Consider the following 26,617-nt stretch of genomic DNA (forward strand, 5'->3'; position numbering starts at 1 on the left):
TCTTTTTTTGGGGGGCGGGGGGTAGGCACAAAACTACTTTCAGCTTTTGTAAATAGGTACCAGTTACCTTCAAATGAGTCCTTGTGGGGGTCGTAGAGCAAAACAGAGAACAACCTTGTTTGTGGGAGTCTCCCCTTTCCATAGAGTAGTCATACTGTAGTCAGGAACCAACATACTCAGTCAGTTAGGAAAGCTAAGGCTAGCTTTTTCAAACACTAATTTGCTTCCTGTAGCACATATTCCAATAAGTTTTTGGACACTAAAGTCCATGGACAATAAGAGCACCTCCTCCCAGCTGCCCACTGCACTGAGGATAGGAAACACTGGCACCACCGATAACTCTACGATAATCGAGAATTTCAATAAGCATTTCTCTACAGCTGGCCACTATTTCCACCTGGCTACCCCTACCCCGGCCAACATCTCAGCACCCCCTGCAGCAACTTGAAATATTATTGATTATTTAGGCTAAAAACAACATGAGAATTGATTATAAGCATAATTTGACATGTTTCTACGAACTTGACTGATACTATTTGGATTTTTCGTCTGCCTGTTGCGACTGCGTTTGAGCCTGTGGATTCTTGAACAAAACGGAGGTTTTTGGATATAAACAGGGACTTTATCGAATAAAACAAACATTTATTGAGTAAATGGGAGTCTCGTGAGTGCAACCATATGAAGATCATCAAAGGTAAGTGATTAATTTTGTCACTATTTCTGACTTGTGTAACTCCTCTACTTGGCTGGTTACTGTTTGTAATGATTTGTCTGCTGGGCGCTGTTCTCAGATAATCGCATGGTATGCTTTCGCCGTAAAGCCTTTTTGAAAGAAAGAAAGAAGTTAATCTTTAAACCGATGTATAACATTTGTATGCTTCATTAATTTTTATAATGAGTATTTCTGTTTTTGAATTTGGCGCTCTGCAATTTCACTGGATGTTGGCCAGGTTAATAAACAGATCACTGACCATTTCGAATCCCACCGTACCTTCTCCACTATGCAATCATCTGGTTCCGAGCCACTGTCAAGGTCCAAAACGATATAACCGCCATTGATAAAAGACAGTACTGTGCAGCCGTATTCATCGACCTGGCCAAGTCTTTCGACTCTGTAAATCACCGCATTCTTATCGGCAGACTCAATAGCCTTGGCTTCTCAAATGACTGCCTCACCTGGTTCACCAACTACTTCTCAGACAGAGTTCAGTCTGTCAAATCGGAGGGCCTGTTGTCAGAGGTCCGGACAGTCTCTAAGGGGGTGCCACAGGGTTAAATTCTCGGGCCGACTCTTTTCTCTGTATATATCAATGTCGTCGCTCTTGCTGCTGGTGATTCTCTGATCCACCTCTACGCAGATGACACCATTTTGTATACATCTCACCCTTCTTTGGACACTGTGCTAACAAACCTCCGAACGAGCTTCAACGCCATACAACACTCCTTCTGTGGCCTGCAACTGCTTTTGAATGCTAGTAAAACTAAGTGCATGCTCTTCAACAGATTGCTGCCCGCACCCTCCCGCCCGACTAGCATCACTACTATGGACGGTTCTGACCTAGAATATGTGGACAACTACAAATACCTAAGTGTCTGGTTAGACTGTAAACTCTCCTTCCAGACTCACATTAAGCATCTCCAATCCAAAATTAAATCTAGAATCAGCTTCCTATTTCGCAACAAAGCCTCCTTCACTCATGCCGCCAAACATACCCTCGTAAAACTGACTATCCTACCGATCCTCGACTTCGGCAATGTCATTTACAAAATAGCCCCCAACACTCAGCAAACTGGATGTAGCCTATCACAGTGCCATCCGTTTTATCACCAAAGCCCCATATACTACCCACCACTGCGACCTGTATGCTCTCGTTGGCTGGCCCTCACTACATATCCATCGCCTAACCCACTGGCTCCAGGTCATCTATAAGTCTTTGCTAGGTAAAGCCCCGCCTTATCTCAGCTCACTGATCACCATAGCAACACCCACCCATAGCACGCTCTCCAGCAGGTATATCTCACTGGTCATCCCCAAAGCCAACACTTCCTTTGGCCGCCTTTCCTTCCAGTTCTTTGCTGCCAATGACTGGAACGAATTGCAAATATCTCTGAAGCTGGAGCCTTATATCTCCCCCTCTAACTTTAAGCATCAGCTGTCAGAGGAGCTTACTGATCACTGTACCTGTACACAGCCAATCTGTAAACAGCACGACTACCCTCATCCCCATATTATTCCTTACCCTCTTGCTCTTTAGCACCCCAGTATCTCTACTTGCACATCATCATCTGCACATCTATCACTCCAGTATTAATGCTAAATTGCTATTATTTTCACCTCCCTACTCTTCTGCACACACTGTACATTGATTTCTCTATTTTGGTGTTATTGATTGCATGTGTAACTCAGTGTTTTTGTCGCTTTACTTTATCTTGGCCAGGTCGCAGTTGTAAATGAGAACTTGTTCTTAACCTGCCTACCTGGTTGAATAAAAGTGAAATGTATATTTTTTTAAAGGCCCTAATCTATGGATTTCACATGACTGAGAATATAGATACCTTTAAAAATAGGAAGGGGCGTAGATCAGAAAACCAGTTGGTATCTGGTGTGTCACCATTTGTCTTATGTGACACACCCTTCGCATAGAATTGATCAGGCTGTTGATTGTGACCTGTGGAATGTTGTCCCACTCCTCTTCAATGGATGTGCTAAGTTGCTGGATATTGGCAGGAACTGGAACACGCTATCGTACATGTCGGTCCAGAGCAAACATGCTCAATGTGGGACATTTTCAGCTTCCAGTAACTGTACAGGTCCTTTCGACTTGTGACCATGCAATATGCTGAAGCATGAGGTAATGGTAGTGGATGAATGGCCACAACCATGGGCCTCAACTCATCACGGTACCTCTGTGTATTCAAATTGTCATCATTAAAATGCAACTGTGTTTGTTGTCCATCTAACCATACCATAACCCGCCACCATGGGGCACTCTGTTCACAACGTTGATATCAGCAAACCGCTCGCCCACAAAATGCCATACACATTGTCTGCCATCTGCCCCGTACAGTTGAAACCAGGATAATTCTGTGAAGAACACACTTCTCCAGGGTGCCAGTAGCCATCGAAGGTGAGCGTTTGCCCATCCTAGTCGGTCACGATGCCAAATTGCAGTCAGGTCAAGACCCTGGTGAGGACAATGAGCACGCAGATGTGCATGAGACAGTTTGTACAGAAATGTTTTGGTTGTGCAAACCCAGTTTCATCAGCTTTCCGGGTGGCTGGTCTCAGACGATCCCGCAGATGAAGAAGCCAGATAATGGAGGTCATAGGGTGGTGAACAAGATGGCGGTCTCCGTTTTGCTTTACGGCCCCAAGTGTCAGGGGACTTGTCTAGTCGGTACTGTCGATGTGCCAACTTCTGTTTGTAGCGTCTGAACCGTTTGGGCTACAAACTGATGTGAAGGCCAGTTGGACGCACTGCCAAATTCCCTAAAATGACATTTGAGGCAGCTTTAGGGTAGAGAAATTAACATTCAATTCTCCGGCAACAGCTCTGGTGGACATTCTTGGAGTCAGTAGGCCAATTGTAAGCTCCAACTTGAGACATCTGTGACATTGTGTTGTGTGACACAACTGCACATTGTAGAGTGGCCTTTTGTCCCCAGCACAAGGTGCACCTGTGTAATGATGCTTTTTCATCTTGATCATGCTGTTTAATCTTCTTGATATGCCACACATGTCAGGTGGATGGATTCTCTTGGCAAAGGAGAAATGCTCACTAACAGGGATGTAAACCAATTTGTGCACAACATTTGAGAGAAATAAGCTTTTTGTGTGTATGGATCATTTCTGGGATCTTTTATTTCAGTTCATGAAACATGGAACTAACACTTTCCATGTTGCGTTTTACATTTTTCTTCAGTGTAGTTCGTAGGTCCAACCGTTTGGACGCTACAGACGGTTTCCTGAGAATACCTATTTTTGGGATGTCTCATGGTCTGACAAACACCACTCTAGTTCTGCCACCTTTCACCGCAGATGCGGAAGTGCGACGTAGGCGGTGGACGCATCCAAAGCATCGCCAGCAGAAATTGACGGATTTCTAATGGGATTTCTTTATTATGTTACTAAGATTAACTAAGGTCCAGGGGTCCGCTCTCAATCTTTCAATCACCCACGTGAGTATATGCTCCTAAAAACCAATGAGGAGAGGCGGGACTTGCAGCGTGTCAAATGTCACAAATCGAACAGAGTTGTATTTTAGCGACTGGCTACGCAGATGCTCGTTGATAAGTGCGAGCAGTGTGAGTGCTATGATTGAACAACATGTGTACATTTATTTTGCAACGCTCGCGCACACAAAGCAAGCATGTTAAGGCAACCTCTTTGCACATGGGGAAAATAGCAAAATGCCGGTCTCCACTCAACATTCTCCCCCCAAGCAGACTTGGGTAGAGGTGGATCATCTTCCTCTGGTTTCAGACAATATGCTGGCCAAATAATCAACTACCAACTTTTGTATTGAATCTGCTGATGCTTTGATAAACTCCTGACTAGCCAATTGGAGTATTACTGTTATCAAAAGGGAGCTAATGGGTTTGAATGACCTTAACGTTGATTCAGACCCTTTTATATACAGTTTAAAAAACGTAACGTCACGGTAACACAATACTGTCATCATAACCCCAATTTAATGATGCAACAATTCATGTTTGAATTTTTTTACATTGTTTGCCTGGGTGTCACGCTGGATGGAGCTGAACGTTGACACATCAGGTGCTGAGAGTAAAATACTGTCAGGAGTACCAGGGATGTCCCCATCCCATCCATTGCAGCTCATTTAAAGTTTAACTAGCAGCTAACAGAGGCATGAAATAAATGTTGTCCAATGTGCCTTCACAAATTTGTCTTGAAATGCATTCACCAGTAGAGACTCGTTTTCACATCCTGGTGCATGCTGGCACCTTTCAAGTGACAACTAAAAAGTATGTAAAACAGATCGCTATTTTTGTGCTTTGTTTGGCTTGGTATCGTAAATGTTTTAACTAAATCAGGAGCTTGCTGATATACAAAGACATTTGAATGGAATTCATAAACTACAATGCATCCAATGTGCAAACAAGGATCCCTGACTGCATCCTGATTCCTACAACTGTTTATTTTCAGAGTTAAAGATTTCACCTCTTATGAAGTGAACAGTTGTGGAGGTGTGTAGTATTTCATGTCATTGTTATGGTTTATTGATTGGACTAGAGTAGACAAGTGACACGTGGAAATATAAATGGGGCACTAGCAGGAAAAACATCCATTTGTAATTCAAATTGAGAAACAAATTGGTAGCCTGGGTACCAGACCTGCTATCATGCCAGTTATTGTCATATGCCAAACAAGGAGTGGCAAGGTGTGGAATGATAGCACAAATTGGTTCTGGTACCCACGATAACAATATGGGTAGGGGAGTTAAGATTTTCACTCTGCTATCTACAGTTTATGCTGCCTGCCCCTGTTCGTCATCTACTTGAGCAGAGGCCGTTTTGTTGAGAGGATCCCTGAGTGACATCAGTTCTTTTATCTTGAGGAAGGAATCACAGTCTGGAGGGAAGCGGTTTCTCTGTAGAAAAAAAGAAAGAGAAGTGGACTGGGGTCACATTCAGTGTTAAGGACACTGACAACAGGAGTAATTAAGTTGTTTAATTATACGAATCTTCAAGCTTTTGACCCAGCAACAAACACACAAAAAAAGCTGATCAATGCACCACACACACACACACACGGAAGAGCTTGAATAGACAAGACTCACATTGAGACAGAGACGAAGCAGACCTCCCCCTTCAGTCTGCGCCCCCACTGAGGACAGGAAGAGGAGCAGCGACTGCTCTGAAAGCCTGTTGCCTACATCCCAATACAAAGACGATTCAAGTCATTGTAAAAAAATATATATATTCCTCACTTCAACATCACATAATTGCAGCAAAAAAAATCTGATTGACCAGATCCATAGGGCTCTGGTCAAATGTACCCATTGGGCTCTGGTCTAAAGTAGTAGGGTGTAATTATGGACGCAACCTGTGTTGTGAAAGTGGCAGAGGTGGGACCAAGTCACTATTATTAGAGTCACAAGGTTTGAGTCTCTAGTCAAGTCCAAGTCCTGCATTCTAAGAGCAAGTGAAGTTGAGTCAAGTAAAATTAAATCTAGACTTGTAGTTGAACCAGTCATTACACATCTTTATTCATTGAGGCTTTCACTAGTCTGCAGCACGTTTTGGGAAAAAAATGTAATTGTTGTGTGGCCGATGTGAAATGGCTAGATAGTTAGCGGTGGTGTGCGCGTAATAGTGTTTCAGTCGGTGACGTCACTCGCTCTGAGACCTAGAAGTAGTTGTTCGGCTTTTGTGGCGCGATGCTTCGTGAGTGACTGTGGTTGATGTGTGCAGAGGGTCCCTGGTTCGAGCCCAGGTTGGGGCGAGGAGAGGGACGGAAGCTATACTGTTACAGTTGCCTCTAGTTGTGTTGTTGTCCTCCGTTGGCTAGCTAGCTAAAATGTTCCCTTTCCTAAATAAGCCATGGATGGAGATATGAATTTGGACTTAATTCTCTGTACTGGCCAATGATTACAGTCATTCTGACCCAACCATGAATTCATACATTCTTCATCTGGCCTGAGAGGATGTAAGTTCAATATGTAGAAGGCTAATGTTAGCTAGCTGGCTAATTGTTGCCCATGATAGGAAGTTAGTCTAGCAAGCAAGCATTTTAGCCAGGTAGCCTAGGTCAACAAAAACTAAAAGCGTATACTGTATGACAGAGTCACAGACTGTTTCGGCAACATGAAAGACAGGAGGATGGCATTGGCATTTCTCTACAAGTAGGGTGAGTCCACATGTTTTTTCTACTTAGTGATTTTACCCACGCACTGCTACCGACACACTGAGGTTCGCACACTCCTATTACGGTACACACAACCACAATGTCTGTATCAGAGGCTATTGCCCATGTATATTTGGTAAATCTGCTTGTATATTTTGTATGATATGGCGCTTTCACCATTGGAGAGCACTTTGTTCTCTTGTTGAAATGTTTGCTGTTGACAAACACACAAAACCATATTTAATTCAATTAACAGAATTTCTACGTCATGAGTCTTGTGCACATGAAAGTTCGCAATGAACATCGTGCCCACTCGGAAGGTAAGAAATGGTACATGAAAACATGAAACAGAAATGTCCAAGTGTTTCAATAAACAGTACAGGGATGGAATGTTGAAACGCTAGCAATTATTTTAGGATTAGATGGAATATATACACTGAACAAAAATATGAAACGCAACATGTTAAGTGTTGGTTTCATGAGATTAAATAAAAGATACCGAAATGTTCCAAACGCAAATGTGTTTACATCAATGTTAGTAAGGATTTCTTCTTTGCCAAGATAATCCATCCACCTGACAGGTGTGCCATATCAAACTGATTAAACAACATGAACATTACACAGGTTCACCTTGTGCTGGGGACAATAAAAGTCCACCCTAAAATGTGCAGTTTTGTCACACAACCCAATTTTACAGATGTGTCCAGTTTTGAGGGAGCGTGCAATTGGCATGCTGAATGCAGGTATGTCCAACAGAGCTGTTGTCAGAGAAATTAATGTTAATGCCATTTGGCAGTATGTCCGACCGGCCTCACAACCTCAGACCACGTTTAACCACGCCAACCCAGGACCTCCACAACCGGCTTCTTCACCTGCGGGATCGTCTGAGACCAGCCACCCATCCAGCTGATGAAACTGTGGGTTTGCACAACCAAAGGAATTCTGCACAAACTGTCAAATAACTCGATGACCACTGGCACGCTGGAGAAGTGTGCTCTTCTTGGATGAATCCCTGCTTCAACTGTACTGGGCAGATGGCAAACGGCGTGTACGGCATCATGTGGACAAGCGGTTTGCTGATGTCAACGTTGTGAACAGAGTGCCCCATGGTGGGGTAATGGTAAGGGCAGGCATAAGCTACGGACAACAAACACAATTGCATTTTATCGATGACAATTTGAATGCACAAAGATACTGTGATGAGATCCTGAAGTCTATTGTCGTGCCATCTGCCGCCATCACCTCATGTTTCTGCATGATAATGCACATCCCCATGTCTCAAAGATGTGTACACAATTCCTGGAAGCTGAAAATGTCCCAGTTCTTCCATGGCCTGCATATTCACCAGACATGCCACCCATTAAGCATGTTTGGGATGCTTCTCACAGCAATTGAGGAGTGGGACAACATTCCACAGGCCAGAATCAACTCTATGCGAAGGAGATGTGTCGTGCTGTGACATCTCACACCAGATACTGATTGGTTTTCTGATCCACGCCCCTACATATTTTAAGGTATCTGTGACCAACAGATCCATATCTGTATTCCCAGTCATCTGAAATTCATAGATTAGGGCCTAATGAATTTATTTCAATTGTCTAATTTCCTTATATGGACTGTAACTCTAAAATGTTTGAAATTGTTACATGTTCCGTTTATTTTTGTCCAGTATAGATTTACCACATATGCATTTGAACGTGTGAAAGTAACAGCAAACATTTCGTCAAGAGAACAAAGCTCTCTCCACTGGCAGGTGTTTGGAGAGAACAAGTGGATAGACAATTTTTAGAGCTGAATATTTATTTATTATGGCAATCCTGTCTCCTTACATTTTGACATTTGCGCTGCACCCGATCCTATTGCTGTACATCAAATCAGTAATCTGTTCACTTGCTCTCCCGCCCTGTGTTGATAATTTGCTGGTCCAATCAGTGACAAGTGTGCGTTTCTCTAGCCAATCTGTTGCATGTTTTTTTTGCATGGAAAATGCTGCGGCTACTGTCTCTGGCTGCGTGGAGAGTAATCCACGGAGACTCTGTGCCGTAGAGTGACAAAACATTACAAAAACCTGGCCAGATCATTTCAAGTCTCAAGTCAAAGTCAAGTCCCGCGTCTTGAGGCTCAAAGTCCAAATCAAGTCGCAAGTTATTTTCTATCAAGTTGAGTCTCAAGTCATCAAAGTTGTGACTCGAGTCAAACTCGAGTCCAAGTAATGTGTCTCTGGGAATTGGTGCGGAATCTGACCTGCTAGGTTGAGGGAGGTGAGGGCTGTGTTCCCAGGCAGAATTACTCGGCCTCCAGTGTGTTGCACTCCCGGCTCCAGCAGGGGGCTCACTGTCTCAACCAACTCTGCTGACTGGTGGAAGGAAACTGGATTAAAAATCTGAGTTGTGTGCCATATTGCACCTTATTCCTTTTATAGTGTGCCACTTTTGATCAGGGCAAAAGTAGTGCACTATGAAGGGAACAGGGTGCTATTTGGGATGCAACACAGTAGCAAAATATTGTTGGAGTTTGATTGGACTTTTTTTTTTTATACCTTTATTTTACTAGGCAAGTCAGTTAAGAACAAATTCTTATTTTCAATGACGGCCTAGGAACAGTGGGTTAACTGCCTGTTCAGTGGCAGAACGACAGATTTTGTACCTTGTCAGCTCGGGGATTTGAACTTGCAACCTTTCGGTTAGTAGTCCAATGCTCTAACCACTAGGATACCCTGCCGCCCCAGCACATACGGTGGTAATAATGCTTTAACAGTTGTTAGTTTTATGTACATCATACAGTGCATTAGTAAAGTATTTAGACCTCTTCACCTTATCCACATTTTGTTACGTTACAGCCTTATTCTGAAATTGATAAAATATCCCCCCCTCAATCTACACACAATGCCCCATAATGACAAAGTGAAAACCGGTTTAGACATTTTAGCTAATCTATTAAAATTAAAAAACAGATACCTTATTTACATAAGTATTCAGACCCTTTGCTATGAGACTCAAATTTAGCTCAGGTGCATTCTCTTCCATTGATCATCCTTGAGATGTTTCTACAACTTGGAGTCCACCTGTGGTAAATTCAATTGATTGGACATGATTTGGAAAGGCACACACCTGTCTATGTAAGGTCCCACAGTTCACAGTGCATGTCAGAGCAAAAACCAAGCCATGAGGTCAAAGGAATTGTCCGTAGAGCTCATAGACAGGATTGAGTCGAGGCACAGATCTGGGTAAGGGTACCAAAATATTCCTGAAGCATTGTAAGTCCTCAATAACTCTTCCTAGAGCTGGCCACACTGAACAATCGGGGGAGAATGGCCTTGGTAAGTGAGGAGACCAAGAGCCAGATGTTCACTCTGACAGAGCTCCAGTTCCTCTGTGGAGATGGGAGAACCTTCCAGCACTCCACCAATTAGGACTTTAGGGTAGAGTGGCTAGATGGAAGCTACTCCTCAGTAAAAGGAACATGACAGCCCGCTTGGAGTTTGCCAAAAGGATCCTAAAGGACTCTGACCACGAGAAACTGATCTACAAAAATAGTCAACAGAGACTGTACTTTCTCAAAAAGCTGGGATCTTTTAATGTTAATTGTACTATACTGACTCTGTTTTACAAATCTTTCATTGAGTTTTCACTTTTTGTATTGTTTGTTGGTTTGGCAATTCTACTGTCAGCCAGAGAAATATGCTGAGAAGGATTATCACCACATCAAGCAAGGTACTTGGAGTCAAACAGACAGGCCTGGATGAGAACTTTAAGGTCATGGCCCTCCGCAAGGCTCACAAAATCATTTTAGACCCAAGCCACCCACTGTACCCGGAATTTGAACTACTCCCCTCTGGGCGCAGGTATAGTGCATCCCTCAGAAGGAAAAACAGAAATAGACAATAATTTGTGCCAGGTGTGATATTCCTCCTAAATAGCTCGGGCTAATGTTCCTATCCACTGAGTAAGGCCAGCAGGCTAGTCTCTTTTTAATGGTATGTATGAAAGTTGTATTGTCAATTTGTTTTGTACATGACACTGCAACAAAATTTCCCCATGGGGACAAAGTCAGTAAAGAAACAAGATTCTCTGGTCTGATGAAACCAAGATTTAACTATTTGGCCTGAATGCCAAGTGTCACATCTGGAGGAAACCTGGCACTATCCCTACGGTGAAGCATGGTGGTGGCAGCATCATGCTGTGGGGATGTTTTTCAGCAGCAGGGATTGGGAGAGTAATCAGGATCGAGGGAAAGATGAAAGGAGCAACGTACAGAGAGGTCCTTGATGAAAACCTTCTCCAGTGCGCTCAGGATTTCAGACCTGGGCGAAGGTTCACATTCCAACAGGACAACGACCCTAAGCAAACAGCCAAGACCACACAGGAGTGGCTTTGGGACAAGTCTCTGAATGTCCTTGAGTGGCCCAGCCAGAGCTCGGACTTGAACATCTCTGGAGAGACCTGAAAATAGCTGTGCAGCGACGCTCCCCATCCAACCTGACAGAGCTTGAAAGGATTTGCAGAGAAACTCCCAAATACAGGTGTGCCAAGCTTGTAGCATCATACCCAAGAAGACTCGAGGCTGTAATCTCTGCAAAAGGTGCCTCAACAAAGTACTGAGTAAAGGATCTGAAAACATAGGTCAATTGTGATATTTCAGTTTTTTAAAAACCTGTTTTTGCTTTGTCATTATGGGGTATTGTGTGTAGATTGAGGGGGAAAAACAATTTAATAAATCTTAGAGTAAGGCTGTAATGTAACAAAATGTGGAAAAAGTCAAGGGGTCTGAATACTTTCCGAATGCACTGTATATCCACCAAATCCAAACATTGTGCAATTCACAGTCTAAGCTTTTTCTCTTTGAAAAGAAACACTAACATGGTGTCATCTGTGAGACAAACTGCAATGTACACATACACCCAAACAAACACACCTTATTCTGTGTAGCATTGGCCTTCTCCTGCAGAAAGAAACAGAGGGACATGAGCTGTCCACATTGTACATATTTCCAAGGGGATACAATGCATTTTAACCTGAGTCTAACAGGGTCTCTATTGGTACCTCTTGATCCAACACAGATGGGCGCTTCTCTTTACCCCCTGACTTTCCCCCTTTACCCCGGGGCAACTTGGTGTCAGAGGCTGAAAGAGGGAACAAGAAAAACTAAGGTATAGAAGAGAGAGAAATATTATGGTTATCATAAGGGTTTATGACAATGCTTTACCTTTTCTGGCCAACTTTGGTTCCTCTTTCTTTCCTGCTACCCCTCCTGTCTGGTTTGCTGCTGGCTTCTCATCCTTTTTGGCTGTGTCCTAAAAAAAAAAAAATAAAGTGATTAATCTGAATATGAAGGAACCTTTTTTTTCTGTGTGTTTATGAAAGAGATCATACTGTATGGGTGGTTTCCCTGAGACAGATTAAGCCTAGAACAGCATTTCCCAAACTTGGGGTCGCGACCAACGGTGGGGGTCGTCTGATTTGGGGAGTTTCTCTATTCTTTTCTGCAGATCCTCAAGGTCTGTCAGGTTCGATGGGGAGCGTCACTGCACAGCTATTTTCAGGTCTCTCCAGAGATGTTCGATCGGGTTCAAGTCCGGGCTCTGGCTGGGCCACTCACATTCAGAGACTTGTCCCGAAGCCACTCCTGTGTTGTCTTGGCTGTGTGCTTAGGGTCGTTGTCCTGTTGGAAGGTGAACCTTTGCCCCAGTCTGAGGTCCTAAGCAGGTTTTCATCAAAGAGCTCTCTGTACTTTGCTCTGTTCACCATTCCCTCGATCCTGACTAGTCTCCCGGTCCCTGCCCCTCAAAAACTTCCACACAGCATTGATGCTGCCACCACCATGCTTCACCGTAGGGATGGTGCCAGGTTTCCTCCAGACGTGATGCTTGGCATTCAGGCCAAAGAGTTAAAACTTGGTTTCATCATACCAGAGAATGTTGTTTCTCGTGGTCAGAGTCCTTTAAAATGCCTTGTGGCAAACTCCATGCGGGCTGTCATGTGCCTTTTACTGAGGAGTGGCTTCCTTCTGGCCACTTTACCATAAAGGCCTGATTGGTGGAGCGCAGCTGAGATGGTTGTCCTTCTGGAAGGTTCTCCCATCTCCACAGAGGAGTGACCATTGTGAGTGACCAGAGTGACCATTGTGATCGTGGTCATCTCCCTGATCAAGGCCCTTCTCCCTCGATTGCTCAGTTTGGCTGGGCGGCCAGCTCTTGGAAGAGTCTTGCTGGTTCCAGACTCGTCCATTTAAAAATGATGGAGGCCACTGTGTTCTTGTGGACCTTCAATGCTTCAGATATTTTTTGGTACCCTTCCCCAGATCTGTGCCTCGACATGGCCTCATGGCTTGGTTTTTGCAATGACATGCACTGTCAACTGTGAGACCTTATATAGTCAGACAGGAATGTGCCTTTCCAAAACATGTCCAATCAATTGACTTTACCACAGGTGGACTCCAATCAAGTAATAGAAACAGCTCAAGGATGATCAATGGAAACAGGATGCGCCTGAGCTCAATTTCAAGTCTCATAGCAAAGGGTCTGAATATTTATGTTAAATAAGGTATTTCTGTTGGTTTTTTTTGTACATTTGCAAACATTTCTAAAAACCTGTTTTCACTTTGTCATTATGGGGTATTGTGTGTAGATTGAGGAAAATAAATCTAATCCATTTTAGAATAAGGCTGTAACATAACAAAATGTGGAAAAAGTGAAGGGGTCTGAATACACTGTACATCACTTAAATGATCTCCCTCTCCCCTTCCTTTCTTCCTTCCTTCAAATGTGGCTCTAACTTTTGAAGCTATACGCTACAGATGACTGCCGAAATAAATTAAACACCAACATAAAGTGTCTCAGTATGTGTGGGGCCAACATGAACCAGAACAGCTTCAATGTGCTTTGGCATAGATTCTACAAGTGTCTGGAACTCTATTGGAGGGATGCGACACCATTCTTCCATGAAAAAGTCGATAATTTGGTGTTTTGTTGATGTGGTGGAAAACGCCGTCTCAGGCACCACTCCATAATCTCCTAATCGGGTTGAGATCTAGTGACTGACACACACACTTTTACACCCTATGCTCCATTGAGACCCCTCTTTAAAAAGTCACAGAGCTCTTCTTCTAGTCATGGTAGCCAAAATAATGGGCAACTGGGTAGTTTTATACATGACCCTAAGCATGATGGGATGTTAATTGCTTAATTAACTCAGAAACCACACATGTGGAAGCACCTGCTTTCAATATACTTTGTATCCCTCATTTAGTAAAGCATTTCCTTTATTTTTGCAGTTACCTGTATTAGGACCCCATTCCCGAAAGCTAAAGTCGTCTGCCGCTGCTCTGACGTTGCTGACGCATGCCAGATCTTAAAACGCCTGGATAGCTATTTTGCGTATCAGTTGACCACGTCATGTTATAGAAATCTGGTGCCCGATGGCACAGTCGATGACGTGGTACACATAGGGCTGTGGTGGTCACGAATGACCAGCAGCAACATCCGTGCCTGGAGAAGCCTAATTACCGTGACTAAATGGTCATGTGGAATTTGACTGCCTTCATGACTCGTGACTGCCGGTGTGGCGGTAATACGGTCATCGCAACAGCCTTAGGCACACAACCATTGCTTGACGCATTCATCGTCGCCGCAGGGGAACCCGACCTAAGACTCTCAGGAACACATTTGTATTGTCTGTTTCCCTCTACAATGCTCACAGGCCACGCAGGATTCATTAGAAAGAACAGGACCAGGCACCAAATTCAAAACAATGATGGCGTTCTTTTCTACATAGAAGATCATATCCAATTTTTGCCTGATGATCTGAACTTCCCAATATCTTTCTGATGCAATTCAGTCACTTCAAACCATAATTGTTTTAGATTGAAGTACTGTCAGACGGATTTGTAATAGGGTCACGAGCCCAAAATGTTTGGGAACCCCTTTCCTAGACCATGCCTTAGTCCAGGACTAGGCTTAGTCAGTGTCTGGGAAACTAGCCCCGAGTTCTGGTAGGTACTTTTTTCTTGGAGGCAACCTTGGCTCCTTTGCTGACGTTGCGCTCCAGTGAGGAGCTGCTGGGGATGGAGAGAGGTCGTTCACACTTAGAGTCAGCATGAGAGGGCTGGGAAGACAGAGAGAGAGAGAAAACAGGATCAGATTAGTGTGCGTGCAGTTTAGTTTGAGTTAGTGTGTAGCTATTGGTGTGTTATTCTTCTATAGAAGTGTGTAGGTGTGTGTGTGTGTGTGTGGCTTGGGATGGTCTAGCGGCTTCTAAGCCGCTGCCTCCAGAATACATATCCCAGTGAGAGCGTGGGTTTAAATCCGGCACACTGCTTTTCTAGCACACTCTCTCTCTCTTCCTACCTTTCCTGTCAGTATTTTATTGTTCTATCTAATAAAAAAAATATGAAAAGCAAATATATAAAAAGAAGTGGGACTGCCCCAGTCCTAAAAAAAATTAATTTAAGAAAAGTAGTGTGTAGGTGTGCTTTCCACTCTCACCGACTGGTCTCTTCTGAGCAGCAGCCTCCTCCTCTCAACAACCTCATCATGGGTCAGAGAAAAGGGACCCAGCACCTAAGGATCCCACACAGAGAGAGAGATCATTGGGAGGGTAAAGATACAAAAAAAGACTTGGATCCCAAATGGCACCCTATTCCCTATGTAGTGCACTATTTCAAACCAGGCCCATAGGGAATGCACTATTTAAGGAATGGAGTGCCATTTGTTACACACCCTTTGAAAACTCTTAGTTTATTTTTAAAGGGGAATCATTTGTAAGCGGTTAAGTACCCACCTCTGCCAGACGAGAGGCTCCTGTGTCTCCAATATGATTATTGGCCAGAGAGAGACACAGCAAAGAGCGATTCAGACGCAAACCCTGGTAGCAAAAATAGGGGAGAAAGAAGTTGATACAACAACAAATATCTGCCACGTATCATCCTTCAAGGCTGGTAAATGTGGAAAACACATTTCTACAATAGTGGAGTACATTTTTTACATTTGACTAATTTAGCAGATGCTCTCATCCAGAGTACCTGCGCTATATGAGCAGCACCCGCATCACCAATGGAATTGAAGGCCAGATTGAGTGCCAGAAGATTATTGTTGGCAGTCTGGGCTGTAGCGAGGGCTGAGCCAATCAGGCGAGCTCCCTCCTCGCCAATCCGGTTATTACGCAGTGATACATGAGTAAGCCTGTATTGCAGTGATACATCATCATTGAAATGTGTGTGTAAGCATGATTGAAAAAAATATATATAATAATAAATAAAAAACAGGGACTCACATACTGTCTTCAGATATAAGGAGGTGATAACTCTGCTCTGGTAGTGGGTTTCCCTCCAAAACCACAGTCCTAACCGAGAGACAGAGAACATGAGAAGTTCAGTGGCTGACTGTATCAAGCGTCTTAGAGTACGAGCGCTGCCTGAAGATCAGGTCCCTACTGTCCATGTAATCTTATCATTGTAATCTAAAAGGTAAAACTGATCCTAAATCAGCACTACTCCGAGACGCTTGATTAATACGGGCCCAGATATTCTTTCATTATGCTCTGCATATCTCCATGACACAGGTAGTGAAGCACATTCAAAGAGAATAGGTACGGTGCATTCAGGAAGTATTCACACCCTTTTGACTTTTTCCACTTTACAGCCTGAATTTAATATGGATTAAATATATATATATTTTTGTCACTGGCCTACACACAATACCCCATAATGTCAAAGTGCAATTATGTTTATCGAAATTTTTACAAATGAATTAAACATTTAAAACTGAAATGTCTTGAGTCAATAAGTATTCAGGCCCTTTGTTATGGCAAGCCTAAATAAGTTAAAAGAGTAAGTTTAAAAAATTGCTTAAAGTCCCACAATAAGTTGCATGGACTTTGTGCAATGGTGTATTTTAATGACTACCTCATTTCTGTATCCCACGCATACAATTTTGTGTAAGGTGACTTTAAAAATCAGTTACAAAGTTTAATGGCTGTGATAGGAGAAAACTGAGGATGGATCAACAACATTGTAGTTACTCCACAATACTAACCTACTTGATAGAGGGAAAAGAAGGAAGCCTGCACAGAGTAAAAGTATTCCAAAACATGCATCCTGTTTGCAACAAGGCACTAAAATACTGCAAAAAAATGTGGCGAAGCAATTCATTTTTTGTCCTGATTGTATTTGGGGCAAATCTCAAACAACACATTACTGAGTACCGCTCTCCATATTTTCAATCTTAGTGGTGGCTGCATCATGTTATGGGTATGCTTGTAATCGGTAAGAACTGGGGAGTTTTTCAGGATAAAAAAAAAAAACTGAATGGAGCTAAGCACAGGCAAATCCTAGAGAAAAACCTGGTTCAGATCCTGAACCAGAAACACCTGGTTCAGTCTGCTTTCCACCAGAACTGGGAGAATAATTCACCTTTCAGCAGGACAATAGCCTAAAACACAAGGCCAAATCTACACTGGAGTTGCTTACCAAGACGACATTGAATGTTCCTGAGTGGCTGAGTTAAAATTTTGACTTAAATCTACTTGAAAATCTATGGCAAGGACTGAAAATGGTTGTTGATCATTGCTAGACAACCAATTTGACAGAACTTGAAGAATTTTGAAATGACTAAATGGGCAAATGTTGCACAATCCAGTTGTGGAAACCTCTTAGAGACTTACCCAGAAAGACTCACAGCTGTAATCACTGCCAAAGGTGCTTCTATAAAGTATTGGCTCAGGGGTGTGAATACTTATGTTAATGAGATATTTCTGTATTTAATATTCAATAAATGTGCTAATATTTCTAAAAACATGTTTTCACTTTGTCATTATGGGGTATTGTATGTAGATGAGTGAGAAAATAATAAATGTAATACATTTTGAATTCAGTCTGTAACACAATGTGAAATAAGTCAAGGGGTATAATGAATACTTTCTGAAGGCACTGTATATGGTGAATCATCCAATCACCTTAGGTTTGAGCAGAGAGATATTGTATTCTTCAGGGAGGTCAGAGTTCGCCCCGTCAGACCAGCACACCACAGACTGCAACACAGAAGATAATATTGCAAGAGCAATGCCTATCCCCCAAACATTACACTAACAACCAAGTAACAATAAATGTGGGATATTTTGCTCAGTTTCTTCCAGGAAAAGGACATTAGCTGGGGGAAAAAAACATGCCGAACATGCCCAATAGAGCTTAGCTTTGCCTTGGGCAAATACTGTATATCATGAAGTACAAAAATATGCATCTCAATCTAAATACAGTACTCACTGCAGATTCTGTAGGTTGCTTAGGGCTGGAAGTGTCTTGTTAAGCACTCGAGCCATCAGCTCATCTACCTTCCACCCTACGAAATGACAGAAACAATGGCTCTGACACTTCTTGTTTGCCATTACAAATTATGTTCATACAATGGCACTACATGGTACTATTTATATTGTTCACTGTGTAAGAGGAGGATATGTAAGAGAAGTGGTACAGTTCAAATGTCGATGTCAGTGTCTCTTGAGAGAAAGCAGTATTGTTTTAAAACTCATATCTTTAAATGATTTTTTCTGTATGTTGTTTACTATCACAACTACACTACATTGTTTACTTTAGGAGTATTCTAATGTTGTTCAGACAGTGAAGGATTATGTTTGGTTCAGTTATGCTCTCACCACACACCCTGACCTCCTTAATACTGCGAGGGTCCTCGCTCTCCAGCTCCACTTGGAGGCGTGGTTTAGGGCACCACGTTGTGGTCGCTATACCAGCACCCATCTGGGACTGGCTCTCCTCTGACGCCACAAGTATGTAAATGATAAACAGCAATAATAAAAAGTGAGACTGAGTCCCAAATGGCACCCTATTCCCTTTATAGTACACTTATGGGCACTGATCAAAAGTAGTACATTATAGGGAATAGGGTGCTATTTGGGACACAACCTGAATGACGATGAGAGAACTTGGGAATAATGTGTAATGAAATGTGTGCACACAGACACACACAAAATGTATACCGTGAATAAAATATATAAAGTATGTAGAAAATATAAATGGGCCAATAGTTTTATAATATAATCATTGAGAACAAAAATCACCAAAATAAAAGCTAGACAGGTATAATAAAAAATTCCAAAAACAATTAATTTAGCAGTACTGATTTTGTTCTTATGTTTGAGCACAGCAAAAAAAAAAAGTTAAAAAAGTACACAGCATTAGCCATGGCAAAATGCATAGAATTGATGGGAAATTTGCTTTAACACTGCAAAACAATTATCTCAGCTCCATGGTAGAATATGTAGAATGTGTGTAAATTTACTTTAAAACTGTAAACATTTCTCTCAGCTTCATGGATAATGTTTTTTAAATGCAGGAAATTGGCTTAAAAAAGCAACAGGTCGACCACGCCCATTGTCACACCCCCTGCAACGTCCAATACCTAAGCCCCTTTTTGATCTAGAAAAAACCCTGGGCCTAGCAATAGAGAAACGAGTAAGACATGAGGCTTAAGCGCCACAGTTTGGTGTTTAATGTGAATGGCTGGTGGACTGTCATTTACCCATGTTGCCTCTCTCTGTGGTAGGAGTGACAGAGGCTGGGGCTCGTGGGGTTACAGCAGGGATCTCCTTCATGCCCAGAAGAGAACACAGCTCAGGGAAGTCCATCTCCAGGCTGCCAGAGCACTGATAATCATCTTTTAGAGAGAGGATCAAACCACAGAATGACATCCAGTGATTCCATCTGTCATTATGACTACCTATTCCGTTTTGCATTTGCGTTTTTACTATGTCACTGTACTGAGGTTATTAAAAACAGAAAGTTCAATCTGCAGCAACAAACAAAATGTTAGGTACAGTACTATATATTTCCCAAAATAGTAAAATCTTACCTGAACCAGTATCTGGGCAACTGGGGTATATCTGGGCAGAGGAGGATGAATATGCCTACTCGTGATATTTATCTTCTCTTCCTCTGCCCAGATAATGTTACTGGTTCAAATCTTACCTATCCTCTGAACTGGACATTTCTCCTGTATATTTAGTCCTAATGGCCAGAGAAACGGACAAAAGAACAGTGAAGTGCTCAGCTATTTAATTAACAACCGAAATATATAACAAAATAAGCCAAACTTCTGCATCTGCACCACGGTCTACGTAAATAGCACTTGTCATTAGAAACTGGACTTGTCAGGCAAGGCTGGGACTGAATTCCTTCATCTTACCAGCAGTTTTCGAAAACTCATCCTCAACGTTACCAGCTGCCTTCTCTTTCACGACTTTCTCAACCCTCTTTTTCATCCTCAAGGTGATGTAGCTTAGCTAGCTAGTAAGTAAGTACAGTAGGCAGGTGACGTTAGCAAGCTAGCTAGCCAGCTAAAATTCACAGATGTTGACTGTAACTATACTATAGCTACTGTTGTTACAGTCTAACGTTAGTCAAATGAACATTTCATTATAGCCTCCTAAACGAACAAGAGTAATATTTCGCTTGCTATCTAGCGACATATGCTTTTAGCAAGCTGTGTGTGTTTTCTTTCTGTCCAATTTACGCCACTTTCAGTTGTTTTCACTTGCTTGAAACTGCCAGAGCGAGCTAGACTTGGCGTCATTACTCGTTATCACCATGCCAACCGCCCCTCCTTCCCCAGGGAATTGTATTTCTTTATTTCTTTATTTAACCAGGTAGGCAAGTTGAGAACAAGTTCTCATTTACAACTGCGACCCGGCCAAGATAAAAACTAGGACAACATATTTTACTTGAATTTACCTGCAATGGATGGATGGATTTGGGCACTCTCCTTGTCCTGTTTATGTTCTCTGGACCACAGTTCATATAGTTATTTGATAAACCTGCAGGTAACTGCCAAAATAAAGGAAACACTTGCGTAAACGAGGGATGCCAAGTATATTGAAAGCAGGTGATTCCATGCAGGTGTGGTTCCCTAAGTTATTTAAGCCATTAACACACCCCATCATGCTAAGGCTCATGCATAAAAGTGCCCAGTTGTCCATTATTTTGGTTACCATGGCTAGAATAAAAAAGATCTCACTGACTTTGAAAGAGGGGTCTCAAAGGAGCATTAGGGGTTTAAAGTGTGTTTGTGTGGAGCTGCGCCTGAGACAGCGGTTTCCACCAGCATCAACAAAACAGTCAATTATGTAAATTCTCTTGGAAGAATGGTGTCTTATAGAGTTCCAGTTGTAGAATCAATGCCAACGCTTTATATTGATGTCTCCTTTATTTTGGCAGTTACCTCCTAGTTCAGTGGTTCATCCAGCTACATACCAGAAATCAACCAACAGACACGATAACAAAATGATGCAATAAGCCGGAATCAAATGAATGACACGGTGCACAAGTAACAAATAGACGGTTTTGTTACGGTTTGTTACTCGGGCCTCATTGAGTCATTCATTTGATTTGGGTTTATTGCGTCATTCTGTTATCGTGATGTCACTGTTCAGATTTTATTTTAGGTCATGTAAGTTTGTTTAAAAATACCTCAAGCCTACTTATCATTCCTATCTTTTATTTGATTAATTCCAAGCCGTTGGGTGGGGGGGTCTGACATATGGAATTGTTTTAAGATGGTCATACTATGGATCATTTAGCTATTTGCTCAAATAATTTAGGGCCTTTTTCGGTATAAAAAAAGATTAAATAAATAATCATTTGTTAAAATATTGAATTTGGCCCTTACTACTATAGTCCAAAGAAATGCATTGAATAACACATTTATAAATGTTTTTTTTTTAAAGACAGTCAAAAAATGTATCATAAGAAACAAGGTTTTGAAGCGTTTGTCCTTTATCTATGAGATATAAAAAATATTGGCACAAAACTACCCTCACACTTCCATAAAAAAATGTAAACCAGTACCGGTTACCTTCAGACGAGTCCCGTGACACTTGTGTGGGTCACAGAGCAAAAACGTAGAACTCCAACGTATTTATGTAGCCAAAACCGTTCAGACGCTACAAACAGAAGTTGGAAAATGGAAGGTACCTGGGGTTGTAATAGTTTTGTAGGACAAACCGTTCGGACGCTACACTACTCTTCCACCTTTCACCACAAATGCAGAAGTGCGACATAGGCGGATGCGGTGGATTGAGACACATCCAATGCAAAAATGTATGTCTATCTTAAATTGACGGATTCTGATGGGAATTTTCTTTGCGTCAATCAACTCTAGGGAGTTAAAGTTTGTTTTAATTAAAATCATGTTGGGAAATAAGTTAGCCAATTGCGTTTTGATTCTTGACCCATGAGGCTCAACAATGGGGCAAACCTTCTTGCTATACCTCAGTGGTCTGGATGGCCAGATAGCTAGCAACAATGACAAGAAACTGCCATCATAAGTGGCTCGTTTCAGATTGATTGATCTTGTTCTTGATCCCATGACTTGTTTTGAGGTGTTTTGACTGATGTCACATGTGTCCTAATACGGCAAAATTCTAGCTAGCTAACCAACAACTGTAACAATGCATTATTCATCAATGCCAATACCTGGGACATCGAAGAGCATCATATGAACTATTGCTACTATCCGAGAGCACACAGATTCTTCTTCTATTCCATTTGTCATGTATGCTCCCTCTCCGGCACTCGAGGTCGCCAGTCTGGTTATTATTACACACACCTGTCACCATCATTACGCGCACCAACACCTCATCAGATTCACCTGGACTCCATCAACTTCCTGATTATCTTCCCTATATTTGTCACTCCCTTTGGTTCTTCCCCTAGGTGTTATTGACTATGTTTCTGTTCATGTCTGTATGCTACCCGTGTTTCTTGTTTTGACTATGTTCATTTATTTATTAAATACACTCCCTGAACTTGCTTCCTGACTCCCAGTGTACAAGTTACACCATTTTAGGAATTAGACAGCACAAATAAAACTAAATGTAAAACAGCATATTTATATTTTTGGTGGGTAAGTTACAAATGGAGAAACAATTGGATGCGTAAGGTAGGTTTAATATAAAATACTAGGCCAACTCCATTAGAATGTAGACTTGTTTACGTGCTGCTGTGCGGTTTGTTGCTATCCTTACTTTGCTACCTGCCAACTTTGCATTTTTTACCTTTTAATTACGTTTTATATTTTTATTTTTTTCCTTCGCTCAACTATTTTCATTTAACCTTTTCACCCCGGACGCTTTATCTGGACGTGGTTCGTCAGGATATCCACCAGCCGAAGCTAAGTAGTAACATTAACATTATGCCTTCTAATTGCAGTCGCTGTACTCATATTATACAGGAGAACAATTGCCTTATGGCGAGGATAGCTGTGCTGCAAGCCCAGCTACAGACGCAATCGTTAGGCAAGGGTAATTTAAGTGTAGGAAAGGATGAAACAGCGTCTGTGCCACCAATAAGTACAGATAGTAGTATAAATCCCCTCGCACAGTCCCCGCAGTCGGACAATTTTCTCATAGCTTCTGGAAGGAAATGCTGTAGGAATGCTCAACCGGTGTTGCTCATTCAGCCCACAGAAACTTTCAACCAGTTCTCCCCATTAAGCAACGGGTCGGAGTCAGAGGCCGAGCCTTCTCTGGTCTCTCCTCCTCCCATTACGGGGTCTGAGACGCCGAAACCTCCCATTAGCTCTGACAAATTGAAAACCCTAGTCATTGGCGACTCCGCAGTATTAGACTTCAAACTAATCATCCAGCGATCATACACTGTTTACCAGGGGGCAGGGCTCCCGACATTAAGGCTAATCTGAAGATGGTGCTGGCTAAGGCTAAAACTGGCGAGTGTAGAGAATATAGGGATATTGTTATCCACGTCGGCACCAATGATGTTAGGATGAAACAGTCCGAGGTCGCCAAGCGCAACATAGCTTCAGCGTGTAAATCAGCTAGAAAGATGTGTCGGCATCAAGTAATTGTCTCTGGCCCCCTCCCAGTTAGGGGGAGTGATGAGCTCTACAGCAGTCTCACAACTCAATCGCTGGTTGAAATAAGTTTTCTGCCCCTCCCAAAAGATATCATTTGTAGATAATTGGCCCTCTTTCTGGGACTCACCCACAAACAGGACCAAGCCTGGCCTGCTGAGGAGTGACGGACTCCATCCTAGATGAAGGGGTGCTCTCATCTCATCTACGAACATAGACCGGGCTCTAACTTCCCTAGCTCCACAATGGGACAGAGTGCAGGCCAGGCAGCAGGCTGTTAGCCAGCCTGCCTGTTCAGTTGAGTCTGCCACTAGCACAGTCAGTGTAGTCAGCTCAGCTATCCCCATTGAGACGGTGTCTGTGCCTCGATCTAGTTTGGGCAAAACTAAACATGGTGATGTTCGCCTTAGCAATCTCACTGGAATAAAGACCTCCATTTCTGTCATTATTGAAAGAGATTGTGATATCTCAAAATAGAGCTACTTAATGTTAGATCCCTCACTTCCAAGGCAGTTATAGTCAATGAACTAATCACTGATCATAATCTTGATTTTATTGGCCTGACTGAAACATGGCTTAAGGCTTATAAAATTACTGTGTTAAATGAGGCCTCACCTCCTGGTTACAATAGTGACCATATCCCCCGCGCATACCGCAAAGGCGGAGGTGTTGCTAACATTTACGATAGCAAATTTAGTTTGTCTTTTGAGCTTCTAGTCATGAAATCTATGCAGCCAACTCAATCACTTTACAGGAATCCTGGGCCATAAACAGCGTTCCTCACTGAGTTCCCTGAATTCCTATCGGACCTTGTAGTCATGGGAGATAATATTCACATTTTTGGTGACTTTAATATTCACATGGAAAAGTTCACCGACCCACTCCAAAAGGCTTTTGGAGCCATCATCGACTCAGTGGGTTTTGTCCAACATGTCTCCCGACATACTCACTGCCACAGTCATACTCTGGACCTAGTTTTGTCCAGTGGAATAAATGTTGTGGATCTTAATGTTTTTCCTCATAATCCTGGACCACCATTTTATTAAGTTTGCAATCACAACAAATAATCTGCTCAGACACCAACCAAAGGTCATCAAAAGCCGCGCTATTCTCGGACAACCCAAAGATTCCTAGATGCCCTTCCAGACTCCCTCCACCTACCCAAGGACGTCAGAGTACAAAAATCAGTTAACCACCTAACTGAGGAACTCAAATTAACCTTGAGTAATACCCTAGATGCAGTTGCACCCCTAAAAACATTTGTCATAAGAAACTAGCTCCCTGGTATACAGAAACTACCCAAGCTCTTGAAGCAAGCTTCCAGAAAATTGGAACGAACATGGTGCTACACCAAACTGGAAGTCTTCCGACTAGCTTGGAAAGACAGTACCGCGCAGTATCAAAGAGCCCTCACTGCTGCTCGATCATCCTATTTTTCCAACTTAATTGAGGAAAATAAGAACAATCCCAAATGTATTTTTGATCCTGTCGCAAAGCTAACTAAAAAGCAGCATTTCCCAAGAGAGGATGATTTTCACTTCTTTGACAAAAAGATCATGATCATTAGAAAGCAAATTACAGACTCTTCTTTAAATCTGCGTATTCCTCCAAAGCTCCAAGAGTCTGCACAACCAGGACCAAGGATCAAGTGAGATATACTCAAGTTTTTTAATACTATTTCTCTTGACACATTGATGAAAATAATCATTGCCTCCATCTTCAAGCTGCATACTGGACCCTATTTCAACTAAACTACTGAAAGAGCTGCTTCCTGTGCTTTGTCTCCTATGTTGAACATAATAAACTTCTCTCTATCTACTGGATGTGTACCAAACTCACTAAAAGTGGCAATAATAAAGCCTCTCTTGTAAAAGCCAAACTATCGGCCTATATCGAATCTCCCATTCCTCACAAAACATTTTGAAAAAGCTGTTGCACAGCAACTCACTGTCTTCCTGAAGACACACAATGTATACAAAACACTTCAGTCTGGTTTTAGACCCCATCATAGTACTGAAACTGCACGTGTGAAGGTGGTAAATTACCTTTTAATGGCTTCAGACCAAGGTTCTGCATCTGTCCTCGTGCTCCTAGACCTTAGTGCTGCTTTTGATACAATCGATCACCACATTCTTTTGGAGAGATTGGAAACCCAAATTGGTCTACACGGACAACTTCTGGCCTGGTTTAGATCTTATCTGTCGGAAAGATATCAGTTCATCTCTAGATGGTTTGTCCTCTGACAAATCAACTGTAAATATTGGTGTTCCTCAAGGCTCCGTTTTAGGACAACTATTGTTTTCACTATATATTTTACCTCTTGGTGATGTCATTTGGAAACATAATGTTAACTTTCACTGCTATGCGGATGACACACAACTGTACATTTCGATGAAACATGGTGAAGCCCCAAAATTTCTACTTTTAAATTCGGACAAAACAGAGATGCTAGTTCTAGGTCCCAAGAAAAAAAGAGATCTTCTGTTGAATCTGACAATTAATCTCTATGGTTGCACAGTCATCTCAAATAAAACTGTGAAGGACCTTGGCGTTACTCTGGACCCTGATCTCTCTTTTGACATATGAAGACTGTTTCAAGGACAGCTTCTTTCCATCTATGTAACATTGCAAAAATCTGAAACTTTCTGTACAAAAATGCTGCCAAAAAATGTATCCATGCTTTTGTCACTTCTACGATAAAGCACTAAATAAACTTCAGTTAGTGCTAAACACGGCAGCTAGAATCTTGACTAGAACCAAAACATTTGATCATATTACTTCAGTGCTAGCCTCTCTACACTGGCTTCCTGTTAAGGCAAACGTTAATTTCAAGGTTTTACTGCTAACCTACAAAGCATTACATGGCTTGCTCATAC

General features: G+C 42.2%; 1 protein-coding gene across 2 annotated transcripts; it reads right to left on the reverse strand.

Annotated features, from left to right (window-relative positions):
• Positions 1-4,659: 4,659 nt before the first annotated feature.
• On the reverse strand, positions 4,660-20,437 carry lrrc71 (leucine rich repeat containing 71). 2 transcript variants are annotated; one of them, XM_024396181.2, is made up of 17 exons: positions 20,061-20,437; positions 19,844-19,882; positions 19,398-19,532; positions 18,514-18,633; positions 18,125-18,200; positions 17,818-17,892; positions 16,138-16,206; positions 15,887-16,046; positions 15,646-15,729; positions 15,351-15,425; positions 14,866-14,970; positions 12,074-12,161; positions 11,911-11,990; positions 11,783-11,809; positions 9,113-9,224; positions 5,802-5,893; positions 4,660-5,612 (listed from the first exon to the last, which is right to left on the reverse strand). In XM_024396181.2, exons 1-17 carry the CDS (start codon positions 20,134-20,136, stop codon positions 5,490-5,492), a joined length of 1,536 nt encoding a protein of 511 aa, XP_024251949.1. In that variant the 5' UTR covers positions 20,137-20,437; the 3' UTR covers positions 4,660-5,489. The 2 variants fall into 2 exon arrangements, with proteins under 2 accessions (XP_024251949.1, XP_024251950.1); XM_024396182.2 differs by lacking the exon at positions 19,844-19,882.
• Positions 20,438-26,617: the final 6,180 nt, after the last annotated feature.

This window comes from Oncorhynchus tshawytscha, linkage group LG31 (assembly GCF_018296145.1).
Source record: "Oncorhynchus tshawytscha isolate Ot180627B linkage group LG31, Otsh_v2.0, whole genome shotgun sequence".
NCBI lineage: Eukaryota > Metazoa > Chordata > Actinopteri > Salmoniformes > Salmonidae > Oncorhynchus > Oncorhynchus tshawytscha.